The sequence below is a fragment of the Sus scrofa genome, chromosome 14 (assembly GCF_000003025.6).
Source record: "Sus scrofa isolate TJ Tabasco breed Duroc chromosome 14, Sscrofa11.1, whole genome shotgun sequence".
In the NCBI taxonomy this organism is placed as follows: domain Eukaryota; kingdom Metazoa; phylum Chordata; class Mammalia; order Artiodactyla; family Suidae; genus Sus; species Sus scrofa.
The window spans coordinates 98,964,973-98,982,151 of record NC_010456.5 but is presented as its reverse complement, the minus strand read 5'-3'; the positions used below and the strand labels follow the sequence as shown (position 1 = coordinate 98,982,151).

Below are 17,179 nucleotides of genomic sequence, written 5' to 3'. Positions count from 1 at the left end.
AAACATTTAGAATTTTTTCAGAGGGTCTCAGAACTTATAAAGGAAGGGAGGTAAGTGATGAGCCGGCAAGGCCTGGGGGATGGGCCCTGTGGGTCTGGTCCTGCGGCACCTCCACTGCCACAGAAACAGAATGTTAAAAGCTATTACTTTTACTCAAGGAGGACTGTAGAGACTGGGTAGACCAGTAGAGAGAAATATTTAAAGTAGTTTTAGCATGTTTCTATAGAGCACTATAAAAGCAAATGCCTATTGTGGATTATTGTTTTTTTTTCTTTTTAGAATCACAGGTGCACCAGATGGAAGTTCCCAGGCTCGGGGTTGAATTGGAGCTGCAGATGCCGGCCTATGCCACAGCCATAGCAAGGGGTGATCCGAGCTGCATCTGCAAACTACAGAGCTCACAGCAAAGCTGGACCCCTGACCCACTGAGCAAGGCCAAGGATCTAACCCATGTCCTCATGGGTGCTGGTTGGATTCATTTCTGCTGCGCCATAATGGGAATTCCTGTGGACATATTTTGACTGAGCCAAACAGGGCAAAAATGACCTCACGCCACCATCAAGCTGTCTTAGGTGTATCTGGAGGCCTTGATGCTGGTCCTCGCTGTCAGAGAACTAAGGGATTTGAGTGATAAGGAAATCATCCTGGGCATTCACATTAGTGTTATGTCTAGTTATGTCTAGTGATTAATATTCACTTTTGAAGAAAAGAGTATAATAGCTATGATCTAAAAACAATATTTTCCTGTTAATGTTTTAGACCCAAACCCAGTTATTTCTAAGATGATCCCCAAATTGTGAAAGATAACAAGAAAATGGGGAATGTATACTTAAGCAATGGGGACTTGAAAAGCCCATTTGGTTGATAGGCTATGCAAGTCTGCCCAGCCCCAGACACATTGATTTTGTTTCTGGTGGCTTCTCAGGAAATGGTGGTGGGAAGCTGGCTGGACTAGTTTTTAAGAAATTGAATCTACTCCTTGGCTCGTGCAGTTTGGGCAGTAATGCTGACTAATGTGCCAGTGAAGTTTGGTGTGTTTTCCAAGGATATGAGAAATGTGTTAACAATTACTTTCATAATTTTGGAAATAGTATTTCTAAAGTTAAATGAGTAAGTAAAATACATGTGTGTGCATGCTTGCATGTAGCATAGATCTTATCTTTAGGGATTCTGAATTTTTTTTCAATTTGGCTAATATCTTAAGCTCAAGAGCATTTTTGTTTCAAATAGATTTTTCCCTTAGAGCCTATTATTGTGTTTGACTCCATAGAAAGTTATAAAAGATGCTTTCAAATTCTTAGGCATTCCCAAGACAGCCTTCATGTGCTAAATAATTTTTTATTTCTTGTAGGAGCAAATAAAAGTGAGGATAAGATAAAACATTTTTGGGTAAAAGCAAATCCTTTCCAATGTGAAAGCAAACTTTAAAATTCTCCTGCCAGTGGTTCATTTATTTTTATAATACATTAATTAGGTGTCTCTGGGGTACAGCTTTCTGTTAGGCAGGCACTCAACTTTCTCTAAGAACTGAGAAGCCTGTCACAAATCCCCAGAAAGAGGATGTGTCAACACCCAGTTGTATGGAAAGCAAGCACTGAGATGATGGCCCCAGCACAGTCCAGGAGGGACCTTGGCCTTCACTGGGCAGCTGTTGCCCTAGTAATCTTGAAGGGGGGGCATCATACATCTTTTCCACATTCTACAGGACAAAGCTGGAATTGAGGTCACATTTACATTCATGTGTGAAGCATGACTAGTTTCAAGTTCACTTGCCAACATGGAAGACATATTCCCAAGTTTTAAGAAATAAGAGAAAATGAGAGCATGCCCAGGTGTTATGGATGTGAGAAATACAGCAGTTCTTATGCCTAAACATGACCGATATATGAATTAATAAGCTGATAGCAATGTCCTAATTCTAGGTCTAGTCAGAACTCTCTGATTTGGGCTTATGGAGGTCTGCCAACATGATGACAAGTCAGAATGACAGATTTCTTTGAAAGACATAGACTTGTATTACTAAAAAAGAATGGAGTTACTCAAGCTAACTGCGGAGGGAAAGTTTCCAAAATACATTTCTTGTCTGGTCCTCTTTAATCTCTAGAAGATTCATCTTGAATTATTAGCATTTGTTGCGGGTTTATAATAAATAGGGAAAAGTCTTTTAAATGTGATCCTGAAGGCATGTTGATCTACTGATAGGCTTTACTCTTAAGTAATCAGCATATGCCTCCAACCAAAATTATAGAACAGATAAAGTAAGCCTGATTATCCACCTACTGAAAGGGCCTCTCCTCCTCCCCATCTCTCTCTGTCTCTCTCTCTCCCTCTCTCTCTTTCTCACACACACACACACACACACACATGCACGTGCGTGCATGTGCACACACAGTTTTTGACTTAAAACTTTCAGAAAGAAAATAGAATAAAAATTTTTAAAAAAGTAAAGAAAATAAAAGCAGAATTTGATTAGAACTGAAGGTTAGAATTTGGGAGGGAGTTCAGGGATTGCTTAAAAGCTGATCGACCTTGGCCAAATGATTACCTCTTTCTAGTACTTGGTTTCTTCATCTGTACAATGGGCATTATGGCAGAAGTGCTCACTTGCACTGTCATGGGCATTGCTGAGCTAGATGAGGGCCTAGCACATAGTAAGAATTCAAATAAACAGCAGCTATGAAGAGGCAATTCTAAACCTTCTTACCAAAAATAAACACCAAAACAAACCAGAGCTTGATTCATTCAGAGATCATACAGCTGCTTAACAGCTGAGCAGAGACTAGACCCCACCTCTGCTGCCAGCTCAATTCTCTTGCCTCCTGCTTTAATGGCTCACACATCAGGCAAATTCTTTTTGGCCACGAACAGTGTAAATCAGATTTATTGAAGGTGGAGTTCACGAACAACTCTGTGAGTCCACGGTCCCAAGGAGGGTTCTACCAAGCACACTGTACATGGTGCCTTTTATGGCACTATTTTTTCATACCTGGAAACGCGGCAGCAGAAGCTGCAGCCGCGGCTGCGGTTGAGGAGTCCGCCCCATCTGTGGGGACGCCCAGGGTCTGAAGGGTGTACTCCGCTGCATAGGTCTTTGCTTCATCCACGTAGGCACTTAGCTTCGGGGGTGTGAAAGGGTGGCTGGAAAGCAGAGTCAGGCAAGGGGGTTCATTTTAAACTTGTGCTGTGGAGTCAGATGAAAATCTAAAGGCGCTGTTCGCTTTTTAAGGTGATCAGATAATGGGAATTTTGTGTAGGTACTTCTCATTCTCTTTGTTTTGAAAGCTTCTAAATGTATATATGCATGTCGGAAAGTTTGTGAAGTGACCTGGAACATGGTCGCTGATGACATTCCTGGAACATACCTGTTAAGTCATTACCAGTCTTTTCTAAGGTACATATGAGACACGATGGTTCCTTATACACGTAGAAATGCAGGCTCAAGATAAAATTCAGAAGGCAATAACCACTAACAAAAAGGTTATAGCTTCGTGTCAAAATTTAAATGGCAGGGCATGGTGCTATTATGTATAAAGAGGCAATTTTGTAGGGTTCAACCAAAATAATATGTAGATAAGAGGGTGGGCTGTAGTTTTCATTTCTATTACATTTAACATTTGGCTGACTAGAGTACAGTTTTTATTGTCTATATGACATTATTAAGGGCTTTGATTTTTTTTTTTTTTTTTTTTTTTTTTTTTTTTTTTTTAGGGCTGCACCCATAGCATATAGAAGTTCCCAGACTAGGGGTCGAATAGGAGCTGCAGCTGCTGGCCTAAACCACAACCACAATAATGCCAGATCTTAGCCACCACAGCTCAGGCAATGCCGGATCCTTAACCCACTGAGCGATGCCAGGGATTGAACCTGAAACCTCATGGATACTAGTCAGGTTGGTTACTGATGAGCCACAATGGAACTCCTTCCTTAGGGGCTAGGGGCTTTGAGATGCTAGTCTCATAGCTGTCACATATATCCCAAATACACATCTCAATATTCACATTTAATGAAAAATTAGTAGGTAGTAGACTTGAACATTTATCATATTTAGATAGTGATAAAGTACACTTAATTTATGAGAAAATCTTATTGTAAAATCTAAATGATTAGGAATTTGGACAAGTTACGCACATGGTAGGATTCTGGCTGGCCAGAGCAGGAATAGTTATTTTGTATAAGAAGAGTTGTCTTTGATCTTGGCCAATGGCAGAGTGCAGCTGATATACAGGTTGTCCCCAGTTATTTTTCTGACAAATTTCTTCTAATATCTACAAAATTAAAAAAAAAGTGATTTCCTTTTCAAAGGTCACATTTGCATTATTTCTCCAGTTTTCAGGTTTTTAAACTTGAATCTTCAGAGTTTAAGCTAATATGAGATATAAAATGCCACATGCTTTAATGACTCATAAAATTTAAGATGAACTCAATTTGAACTCCATTTAAAAATGTTATTCTATTTATTCATAAAAATAATTTTCACACCATTTATTCTAACATGCTTTTCGTTCAGTCCATTAGCTCTAACTTTTTAACCAATAGTTTAATTTTATGATGTTTGCTATATTTATTCCATTTAAAAAAAATGATATTCCAGCACTGTGTAGTTGGATTTATTCACTGTTACCCTGAATCTTTCTATTTATAATGGTTTAGAGAAAATAACCTAAGAACTTAGTCTTATGTCATTTGTCATAGGATTTTAACCTCACATTTTCATACAAATGGAGTTAAAATAGTTTAATGGGTATTTATTGATGAACATTAATAGATGGGTGTTGACAGTTGTAATGTCTTTGGCAAAACACCATTTCTTGCTGTTTTAACAATGATCTGATTTTTAGAATCTTCCTGCATGTATCTTTTTCTTTTGTCATTACTCCAAACTGAATCTTGCCTAAAGGCACATATTTTCTTTATCCCGAAGCCATTTTTGGTGGTCCACAAGCCCTCATGCTCCCACTAGGCAGCAGACTTAGTAAACTGTGCAAAATAGGATGTAAGTCTGAGAAAAAAAAAAAAAAAACCCAAAACAAAACAAAACAAAAAAATAAATTTGGGGGCAGAACAAAGCCCCGGGATGAGTCCATGGAGCTTCTTATCTCATTCGCTCTAATGCTCATCCAACTGCAATAGCATGACATTTTCCAGTTCATTAAATTTATGGATTGCGCCTATTTTCTCTATTAACTTTTGCTTTTTGACACTCTTAGTTTTGTAGCATTTCTTGTCATCTACAGTGTGTTCTCTAAAGTTCCTGGAAAATAGTCAATTACGTTAGAAGTCCTGCCTGCTCATTTATGCCTATTGTGTAAGCACATGTAAAGGATTCCATCTCCAACTACTGGCTCCACAGGGAGGCACTTGTACCTCTCCTCTTATTTTTTTTTTTTTTTTTTTTTTTTTTTTTGTCTTTTTGCTATTTCTTTGGGCCACTTCCGCGGCATATGGAGGTTCCCAGGCTAGGGGTCTAATTGGAGCTGTAGCCACCGGCCTACGTCAGAGCCACAGCAACGCAGGATCCGAGCCGCGTCTGCAACCTACACCACAGCTCACGGCAACGCCGGATCGTTAACCCACTGAGCAAGGGCAGGGACCGAACCCGCAACCTCATGGTTCCTAGTCGGGTTCGTTAACCACTGCGCCACGACGGGAACTCCCTACCTCTCCTCTTATTGTTGGAAGTTTCTACTTTTCCCCTAGAGTTGTTGAGGCTCCTTTTAAACTGAATAGAGGTAGCCTGGTCTTTAATTTCTAAGCCATGGTTGCAGAAATTCAGAGACATACGAATTAAAAATCTTTCATTAGTTGACAGAGATTACTCACATGTGACTATAAAGTGTGCCCAATTTCTAGCCTGGGTTTCATATAAGCAGAGAATATAACTCATGCTATAGCAGCCTTAGAACGCTGACACAGAATTTATGACAATGATTCCTTTTTATCTTCTTAAACTATTTCTGGGCATCCTAGTTCTTCAATTAGGTTTCTAATTTTAGATTTTAACACAACATGATAAAGATGTGTTTTCTGAGCAAAGCTCCATCATAGCATGTACTAGATTTTATTGTAGTTGTTAATGTGTCAGGATCCTCTCACTGGATTGCCATATGATTTTCGACGACAAGGATTGTATTATATTCCCTTTTCCATCCCAGCACCTTGTGCAGTACTTGGCGCATAATGGATATCCCTACAATGGTTTTTGAACAGAACAATGGTTACTGTTTACCACTCTGATAGGCATCCTTTAAAAAAAATTTGCCTGGATAGGATTAGCAGAAACCATAGATGAACTAATTTATGTATATAAGAAAGCCATTAATCCTACCCAAAACAAAGAAACCAAAAAACCCACTCAAGATGAGCTTTTAGAAAATTGAGTTTTCTACTTGATTGTAACCAGAAGGCTACTTCCATAAATTTGGGGCTTGCGTCTTTTGGGTGGGAGCAGGGATGTTTCCTTTAGGATATACAAACCATAACTCTGAACAACTGGATATTGATTATTGAGTTAAAAGGTCTCTGCAGAGTTCAGTATGTACTGCACATCCATAGGGCGTAGCCTAAGGGTTAACACAGATCCTGTTTTATTTTCAACTCTGTAATTCAGTTCACACTGGAACAACTTTTATAACTTAATTTTCCAGTAATAAAAATCATAGCCTTATTCAGAAACATGGAAGCTTCAGAACTGTGAAATGAAAGCAAAAAAAATTTACTGTAATGCCATTGCTCCAAAATAATCATTATATAAGGCTTGATTTGTTATGACTGATGGCATCTCATTGTTAATATGAGTAATGATACCCCTCTGTTAGCATGGTGTTTTCTCTTAGCCTCAGTGTTTCTAAGAAAAGACATTCTAAGTGATCTATTCAAGCCCTGTCATGAGTGCTCTTCATTTGCCAACCAACCTGGCTCACCTACAACTGGCATTTATTCTGTAGTTGGGTCTCTGCTTCATTTTATTCTCATTTAAGGTATTGGTTAATAATTCCTAATAGTACTCAGGATCTTTGCATTTCAGCGGAAGATTAAAGTGTCAAACTTCTTAATAATAATAAAATAAAGAGTCTATAATGGAACAGTGGCACTCAACACCCACAATGCCCACTGTTTTCTCACAGTACATTATATTGATTGGCTACTTTATTTAATATAACAAAATAAGACAACAGCCCAAGTAGAGATCAAGTCAAATCCTTGGATGAAAGGTGAATGATGATCTTTGGCCCAACTTTAACATGCTATCTCTGGAATAATATTACCCACCTGGGGGGCAAGTTTAATTCCTTGGGGTTTTAAAGTGACGGGATTCATTGGGGTGAGCTCCATCCCAGGTAAAAGATCATAGAGTTTGTCTTCTCTCTTGTCTCCTTTGACCTGGTATCCACGGCCCAGGCCTGTGTAAGCCAAGTAGCCGCGGCCGCCCAGTCCTCTCACTCCCGCAGCCCCTACAGGTACATTCATGTAAATTTCTAGGAATGTAAGAAGGCATTAAACTGAATCAAACCACCAGAAAATCACCCTGAATCTTACTGTAATGGAAAAGTTAGCCCAAGTCACATTGATTATTGCCCTGAAGATGGGTAGAAAACTGTAGGATTCTAATGTAATGAAACTCAACGTAAGGTAGAGTTCACCATAGGTGTCTTTTTTTTCCCCCCCAACTATCTATGGAGAAAGCAATACTATCAAATTATGGGTAAGTACATGTGCAACTTTAAAACTTTGGTACAGAGAAAAATTTTGCAATTTTCTCTCTTTCATTAACCATTTGTTGATATGTTTCTACAGATTAGTAAATGTTGGGAAGGTATTATTAAAACATCCCAGCATAATATGACCACACATATTTTAAAAAAGTCTTGCCTTTTTGTCATTGATCAGTAAAGCAGAAATGAACTCTAGCTTCCCTAGTATTCCATTCCTAACAGTATGTTGGAAAACCAACATTTAGAAAACGTGTTTTTAAGTTCACCATTTTCTCTTTTATATTCTATCAATGCAAGGCTTAAATTTCCATTGAGTTTCATTAATAGATTCCTTTTGATTTTTCGTTTTGCCACATTGCTACCTTGATTTCTTATTGGTGGCATAAAGAGATAAAAAATTAAATTGATTACCCTTCATCCATGAATATCATTCATTGATTCCTTTCTTGTTATAAGACAGGTATTTTTTTTCCCTTGGAGTGAAGTTTGTATTTTTCCTACATTACAACTGGTTGGCAACTTAACGCAGGGGTTATTTAATGATGTTATTTTAGATTATGAATGCACAATGTTTTAATGACATAATTTGTCATCAAATCTATAGACAGATTATCCTGAAGGAAATCCTGAAGATTTCTTTTCCATTACAATTTTGGGGTAGAATGATTGTATTATGAGTATGGAATTTTAAGGCTGTTGAAGACTAGGGCTCCTAGGATGGTCAATTCAGTTCTCCTGAAAAATAGTAAAACATAGTAAGACAATTGTTTCCACAGTAATCTGGACATGCCCCTTTGCTTCTAGCCAAACCCAAGACTAGATTTAAATACACAGTATGTTATTGAATTGCCCAGATTGGTGTCATACTTGAAAGATAGAACTGAGATTCAATTGGCATTGGGGAAATCCTCGCATAACCACTCTGAAGGATCCCCTTAGGCAGAGACAAACTAGTTTCTTGAAAATAAAATAAAAAAAAATGCCTTCCTTATCTTTTATAGTTTTCGAACTAACTGAACTCAGAAAACTGCTTGAGTAGGTGGAATTCCTATAGGATTCAGTAGGAAAGATTTATTGTTTGGCAGTAAGATTGAGGGTTTTTTTGTTTGTTTGTTTGTTTGTGGGTTTTTATTCTTTTTTTTTTTTCCTATTTGGACTTTACTGTTTAGTTCCCCGTATCCTGGAGGAACAAATATATTTCATTAATAATGTGGCTTTTTAGAAGGCATAGGACGAATTTCTTGGGGGAGGTCATCTGAGAGCATCTCACATATCTGTTAGCATATACTTATGATAATTTGTGATTTATATATGGATGTGATGGCACTGTATCACCACTGACTACACATGTATCTTGACATGTTTTTGCTGTATGAGGTAATCACTTTCCACTGAACTTTACTGCTCTCAGTTGGAAGTCTTGTATATGACTCATATGACTGAAATATGGGAAGATAATGATAAGGGAGAAATTAACAACTATGGACCTGAGTTTTACTTTGTGCAAATTTTATAGGCCCATGCAAAGATCAAATACGTGCTTTAGACTCACTCACGCTATGCTCTGGATAATTTTTTTCAATAACCAGTTGTAATGTGAAAAACATTCCTATGGAAGGAAAACTATTGATAAAAATATTCAATTTTCAATAAACAATTTTCCAGTTCTTTTCCCCCCATGGACCCATCCAGTTTGTCTAAGGCTATTACAACACAAATCATTTCTAAGGCAAGAGCTGATTAGTGTTACCTCTAACAGAAGGGGCTCGGATGATGGCCCTGTTGCCAAGATGTCCTTTGGTGGTTGGGAAATGAAGGCTGGGGATTGCTGTGTAGGCTTGGGGGGCATAGAAGACAGGAGCTCCAAGGTAGGCTGTGGTGGGATCATAAACATGGCCCAAAGAGTAGGTGTACTCTCCTTGCAACATGGTGCCTCTTCCACCTGTCCCTCGGGTGTACCTAACATAACTGTCCTTGTCCACTGGTTTGGCTAAGGTCACCTCGATGGGGGAACCATCCAGCACCTGTTGTAAAGAGCGAGGAAAAAGCAATGTGAGATGATATGAAGACAACCAACTGTGCCTGATCCCCAGTAACATGTCTTCTTCTCAGTGTGAGTCTATTTGTTGCTATGTTTTTTGACTGTTCACTTACATATATCTTATCTTTTCATAGGTTCTTGTTTTGGGTGCCAGTTGAATTTCCCTGAGTGGTGGGAAATTGCATACAACCTGTCAGCAGGTTTGGCAGTGAAAAATTAACCACTAGCCATTGACTTATTAATTGCAAATTTATTAAGTGAATGCAGTCACTGAGACAGAATTATGCAATATTTTTATGTAATAGGTCTTTTTTAAATTACATATTTATATAACTTTGTAACTGAGAAATTTCAGGTTAATTATGGGTGGAATATAATCTCCAGTACCTTGCACAGTGCAATGAAAATGAAAGAAAACCAACAAAGAGATCCTGTTGATTTTTAATACCTGGGCATGGGCAGCCAAGCCAGGCCTTTCCAGCTGCCATCCAGCTAAGTATCCTTCTCCACAGAGCAGCTACACGATAGGTAAGTTTTTACTGGAAGAGAAGAGGGGCTTGAAAGTGGGGGCCCTACTAAAGGACGTGAGGGTGCTACATTGTCTCCATTGGTACTTCCTTATGAATCAGCCTTTTGATCTGCTACACAGTTGGGAACAAACAAGCAGGGATGAGAGTACTGAATTTTCTCAAGTCAGGCACTACTTAAAACTTGTGCTCAAGAACTGACATAAGTTTTTGACATTTTGCAGCCAGATTCAGATATTGAAGATAATGCTTGTTTGTAGATGGACACATGTCACTTGCTTTTGTGTGTTGCTTGTATACATAACAGACAAAGATAAAGATGGCTCTCAACAAATACTTGATAGATTGATGTGTTTCTGATCAAAGGGGCAGGATGTATTGAGGAAGCATTTGTGGCTTCTTTCAAACAAGAATATTCTTTTTTATAAAGAAAAGAAATGGTGTGAAGTGTCTCTGCAAAAATTCCCTTTCACAGCAGCTCATGAGTTCATGAGTGATTCAGTGGTCCCTGGATTCAGTGGACCATGTTTGTGCTTTATGATCACCCTGATCATCTTAATCAGCCTCTTATTCTAGTTGCATTTATCTACCCACTTTTTAGTAGCAGAAGTCGGTATCAAATATGTTAGACGGAACACACTGAGAGAGAGAATTGAGCTGATAATTCAACTATCTCAGATTGATGTTAATGTAATTAGAAGAAGCAGACTTGGAGTATTAAAAGGAATGAGGTGCCCTTGGATGTAATTCTTTGTCTTTGGTCCTGTCTTGAGGAAGATGAGATCACCAAATAGGCCTCTGCTTATAGGCACTTCCATATCAAGAGATGTTTTTAATGGGATGATTTTTTACTGCAAAATCAGATGTCTTATTATAACAGATTTTGCCCTGCGTTCCTCTGGCCCTCTCACAGTGTTTTAAACCCAGTACTGTATTTTACTTATTTCTTTAGGCATTTCAAGATATAGGACAGTATCTTATTAATCTTTGTCACTCCAAACTCGGCAAAATTTCTTGCACATTGTAGACATTTACAAATATTTATAGAATAAATGAATAATCACATGCAAAGCTCATTCATTAGCCTTCTCTCCAAATAGGCTTCTTTTCCTGACTTCCCTAATAGCATTATCCTTGACTCCTATATTGAAAATTGATAATGACTTATCCTTCTATCTCTTTGCTATCTCCAATAAATTCCTAGGTCCTTTGGATTCACCCCTCATAGTCCTGTGTAGAGCTCTTTCTCCTACATTCCATCCCCACCTTCATTCAAGCTCTTATTTCTTCTCATTTGGGTGACGACAGTAGTTTAACTAGTTCCAATTATGTCTCTCTACCTACTCTATGATACTTAAATTTTTAATAGATTAATTTCTCTAAATTGTTAATGTGATCATTACTCCACTGCACAAAAAACTTCAAAGCCTCACCTTGTCTAATATATCAAATATAAATATCTATCTCATAATCTATCATAAACATCTACCTCTCTTTTGAGTATATATGCTCAAAAACCTTTATAGTTCCTAGGCAAACTTACTTTTGATTTCCTCATGGCATATTATAGTTAAATATAATTATAATATTTAGTATATGTATTTAATTTATAGTATAAATATTTAGTATATATATTTAATAATAATATTAGATACATATTTAACTACATAATGTATGTGTACATTGCTATAAAAATATCTAGTTATAAATATATCATCTGTAAAAATTTGGAACAGATGGTATACTTTTCCATTATAGTTTTGCCAGTGTAATTATTTAGCATTCACTTTATGAGTGTCCCTTCTTGTCAAGCATCATGTATCCTCAGGCAGGTTTTCAAATTGAGAAACTAAACTTCAAACTCTTTTCAAAGTAATCACATTTTTAATGATACCAAATGTAATCATCCATGAAGAAGAGATGTTTTGCTTCATAGACATGTATTTAAATATGCATTCATTTTTGCCTTGCAGTTTTCTGTTTGTGTTTCAGAGTCAGCACTTCGGTTTCCCCCCAGGGCTCAAATACTTCTGCAGGCCAGGAGTAGCTCATAGGGCTAAAGGACCTGTGCTAGGACCTGTGCTTAGGAGACCCCTATTTGCCCTCCAGATCCACTCCCCACCTGTCCCAGCCTCCCTGCTCCAGGAGGTAGTTCTGCATGGAGTCCCCTGCAGGGCTCCTGGGCCTTCCAGATCAGGGCTGGATTTGGCCAGTGGGAAGGCCTGGCAGGAGGTCGAGGGGAGAGATGACAGTGAGTTAGGGCTGTTTCTTCTCTTGGCTCCTCCTCTGCAGGTTGCCTTGGCCTGGATGTGTCCACTGGCCAAAGGTCACTACTTTCTCAAAGAGACCTGCTGTTTACAATCCTCCCTCCTTTAGATTTCCTGTGGCTTCTCCAGTCCCTGCCCCCTTGGCTACAGGATTATGTGAGTCCCAGGTTCCTGCACTGTTTCTTTTAATTTCCCTGCCGGACATGCACACCTTCGTAGTGAGTCCTTTTGCTGTCTGCTCCTATTAGGACTGACTGATGCAAGGACCAGGTGGGTGAAACAGCCCTATGTGTGTTAGGTTTGTACCTTTCACAGTTCAACAATCATATCTTGCGCTTGCCAAATTCTGTGCCTGTCATTTCCATATTTTCTCTTTTGGAATTCTGCCCAGTTTTCATAGCTTCTGTTAAAAATTGTCTTCTTATATTCATGAAGATTTTCTGATTCCTTATGACCCACTCCTCTTTCCTTCAAACATTCTCACCACTTCTTTTTTTTTTTTTTTTAACAAAACTTAACTGACTGGACTTTGCAATGGTGTTTGCCTACTTGTCTTAATCCTCCTGCTGACTTTTAGCCCCAGGATAAACATCCTCAGTTTGATCCTTTTTGTATCCCAAACATTATCTAGCATGATAAGTGGTATACAAAAGCTTTTTAATATTTATTGGATTAATAAGTAAGTATTGCATTGGTCCCTATGTATAAATCAGAAATAAGGCTATAGAAGCGAGTTTCCCCTCAGACTTTATTCATGGCAAGGTGAAGAGATTCCATGTCTTCCAGGGTTGGAAGATCAGAGGGCAGGATGATAACCTTGACATCTTTTCTCATCATCAGCCTCTGAAATAATGCACTACAAAGGTGATAATATCTTTGAAATAATGAGAGAAAATTGGAATTAGGAAAACCACATTGGAATAATCCATTTCAATTCCTTCTTTCTAAAAGGAACTGACTTGTCCACATCAGTCAAAATGAGAGATAGCATTGGACATATGAACCATATCTCCATTGTCGTACCTTTCATCACTCCTCTTTTGTTCATCTTGGATGGACGGAGGCAGTCAGAGATGGGAAAAGCCTGAGTGAGATGGACTTGCAGGACTGCTCCCTTGAATAAAACTTCCACACCAAACTTTGGTGGAATCTGTACCCATTTTTCCTTTGTCCTACATTACCTTCCCATTTAAAGCTTTCATCGCCTCCACTGCATCTTCTCGGTTAGTGAAGTGCACGAAAGCATAGTCTCGGATTTTCTTCACCCTCTCCACAGCACCTGGGAGTAGAGTGAGAGTAGCCCCATGAGCAAACCTGAGATAGTGCTGAACATGATTTGTTTCAGCATTTAGCTTCGAAGAATATTTGATCTTTTTTTTTTTTTGAGACTCAATATTTAAGTAAGGAGTTCATTGAACATATCTCCTGTGTCCAGGTTTAAAAGAATGCACAATTCAACAGAAGAGTTTGCTTATAATTTTTGTTACACTAATATTCTTATTATAATTAGTTATGGATTTATGTTTTCACTTCTAGATTATAAGAGTTTTGAGGGTAGAGGAGTTATTTTGTATATGACATAATATTAAAGATATTAACTTATACATGGTAAAACATTTGTTGAGTTGAACTCAATTATTGATATTATTATAGATATATATATATTTAAGCAACTATCTTTTAAAATTTTATGATTTTTTTCCCAGAAAAATACTTTGTCTCTTTTGATTTATATAATAAAGTTTTAGAGTTAGGAGAGACTTTAACAATAATATACCTTAATTTCTAATTTACTTTTATTTATTTTTGACTTAAACATTCAGAATCTAAGTTTCTGACAAAGTAAGTAAGATTTATGAGTTCACACAGCTAGGAACTAGATAGAACTCAGATCTCCCACCTACTTACCTCATTCTTTTGATTAAACTTTAAGTTTCTGAGAGAACATCAGAGAACCAAGATTGTCCCTTACCGTACTGTTCATAATACCTAAAGCTTGGAAATGGTGTAGACATCCACTAATTCTACCTTGAGGAATGCCTTTTATGGAAGCATTCACACATATGTAAAAGGATCGTGCATAAAGACATTACACCAGCCAGTTAAAATAGAAAAATAAAACAACTTAGTATCAATTATCATGAAGTGATTAAATCTGGTATGTTCATATTAAATAACACAAAGGAGTATTTAAAGAGAATGAACAGGCCTATATATACGTACATGGAAAGATTCAAGACCTTTTTTTTTAAATTTAAAAAGTTAGAAAATAATAAATACAATACCATACCATTTATGATTTTTAAAATCCCAACCGATATACATGTGTACAAAAGTATTTACACACATACACAGAATAGGAAGGATAAAGATCAGACTCTTAGAAGGGGGTACTTCAGGAATGGGGAGAAAAGTTGGGGAGAAGAAAGTGGACTTTCATATTTTAATTTATATTCTCTAGTATTTATAAATATTTGCAATGTTTGTTTTATTTGTGCAATAAAAAATGACAAATGAACCTAACCTATTTTTATGTAGAAGGATTGCTGTATATGCTGATGGTAATGTGTAAAAATAGAGTTCTTCCAAGATGGTTTTTTTATTTATTCATTTATTTATTTGTTTAATTTTTTCTATGGCTATACCTGCAGCATATGGAAGTTCCCAGGCTAAGACTTGAATCAGAGCTGAAGCTGCCGGCCTACATGCTATAGCCACAGTAACACCAGATCTGAGCCATGTCTGCAACCCACACCAAAGCTTGTGGAAACTCTGGATCCTTTAACCTACTGAGCAAGGCCAGGGATTGAACCCGCATCCTCATGGATACTAATTGGCTTCTTAACCCACTGAGCCACAGTAGGAGCTCTAAGAGGGCTGAGCTTTATATTTTATATTTTATTGCTAAAATGTCATTGCTTACTCAATTTTAAAAATAGAACATTTGCTTGGAGTCAAGGTACGATGGAAACTTGTTTAACATTAACTTGTTAGTTTAGCATTCAAATTATCCTCTTTAGTTATATTCACTTGGATGTAACTTGAGAGACCAAGTTTTCCTCTAAGCTTAGTTTGCAGAGACAACTTAGGATGGGACCCTATGCAGGAAGGATCAGAAGAGGAGAAAAGTCCTCTCCTTTTCCCCTCTCCCTGTCAAAGTTAAGCTATCTATTCTCTTAGATTCAAGGTCACAAAGGCAATTAGAATTTCTATTCTACCATATGGTTCAATGGGTAACAGCTATTTTCCTATGGAATGATGGCAGGGCTCTGATGCAAGGATAATTTAAAAACAATGTAATTCTCTTCTTTCTCCCCTCAGCATCCAACCCTTGATTTCTTGTGATAGTGGTTTTACAGAGCAAAAGTGTCTGGCTAAGCTGAGAAAATAAATGCAGGCATTTGAGACCATGAACCGTGGGACATGTAATTAACTGAACTTCCAACATGGTCTCTTTATTCCTGCAGTGTCAAACAGGGTAATTATTGTGACAACCTCATGGTGTGTCTTGGTAATTAAGACTTAAAAAGTGGGACAGTGAGGACCTCTACCTTTCCAGTCTTTGCTAACAGTTCATAGAATTAATGTTCTGCAGAACTGGTTTTGGGAAATGCTTGTTTGAACATTGTTTCTTAAAGTGCTTTACTTGTTGCAGTGTTGCAGTTTCTATGTGAGAAAAAAGATATGGAGTCAATCTTATGGGTTAAAAAAATTGATAATGAAAAGTATTAAGATGAGCAGCAACTAATTATTCTCCTTCATCTTCCTTTTCCTTTCTCTTCACCCATATTAGTTTCCTAGAACTGTCACCTCTTTACGTATATACCTAAAGTCACAGTCATATTCCACTAGACCAGTGGTTCTCAGCTGGGGCCAATTTGTCCTTCCAGACATGAAAGTGTCTAGAGACATTTTTGGTTATTACATGTGAGCCTGAGATGCTGCTAAACATCCTGGAATGCAGAAGACAGAACCCAACAACCAAGAATTATTTAGCCAAAAATATCAAGAGTACTGAGGTTGAGAAACCTGCATTAGACATAGAGTTATGGCTATGCATTCATTAACACAGCAAATATGAGCACCTACTTTGTCCCAGGCACAGAGACAGGGGCTGAGGAGACGGTAGAAACAAAAAGAACTCATGGAATTTATAGCTTAGTGGAGGAAATAGGTATTCATTAAGTAATCCCACAGAAACATGTAAACTTAGAGTATTGATAAATGTTATAGGACTTTACATCCCTATTTTCTAATTCAAAGGTAGGAATATAGTTTTAGTAGTCTGTAGGCAATTATGAGAATAATAAATGAAAACTATCCTATTTAAAGTTATGGGAAGTCATCCCAAGCATCAGTGTTTTTAAAGTACATTTTGAAAAAGTAATCTTGTCTGGGATGTCCCACCTGGTTTAATATTGTTGAATTCCTTCTCAATCATCTCTTCAGAGGTAGACAGCATGAGGTTTCTTACATACAGTATTTTCACTGAAGACATTGTATCTTCATCAACTTCCACTTCTGGTTCTGCCCAGTCTACTGCAATAGGATGTCCCCATAACTGAATTCTTCCTGTTGAAAAGGATCACAAGTATGATTAATTATACAGAAATCAGGACAATATCATGTCAG

The 17,179-nt window shown here is 37.6% G+C and overlaps 1 protein-coding gene across 9 annotated transcripts in view; it reads right to left on the bottom strand.

Moving 5' to 3' along the window:
* The window catches only part of A1CF (APOBEC1 complementation factor), an 81,778-nt gene that overhangs the window by 8,211 nt on the left and 56,388 nt on the right, over window positions 1–17,179 (bottom strand). For 5 of the 9 annotated variants that reach the window (XM_021072458.1, XM_005671251.3, XM_021072463.1 and 2 more), the window contains 6 exons: window positions 16,955–17,119; window positions 13,729–13,826; window positions 9,463–9,736; window positions 7,270–7,475; window positions 4,129–4,265; window positions 2,987–3,138 (listed from right to left, as the gene is read on the bottom strand). In XM_021072458.1, the coding sequence (XP_020928117.1) occupies window positions 2,987–3,138; window positions 4,129–4,265; window positions 7,270–7,475; window positions 9,463–9,736; window positions 13,729–13,826; window positions 16,955–17,119 (1,032 nt within the window). The remainder of the gene's footprint in view (window positions 1–2,986; window positions 3,139–4,128; window positions 4,266–7,269; window positions 7,476–9,462; window positions 9,737–13,728; window positions 13,827–16,954; window positions 17,120–17,179) is intronic. The other 4 variants (XM_021072461.1, XM_021072460.1, XM_021072466.1 and 1 more) reach the window with 1 other exon arrangement.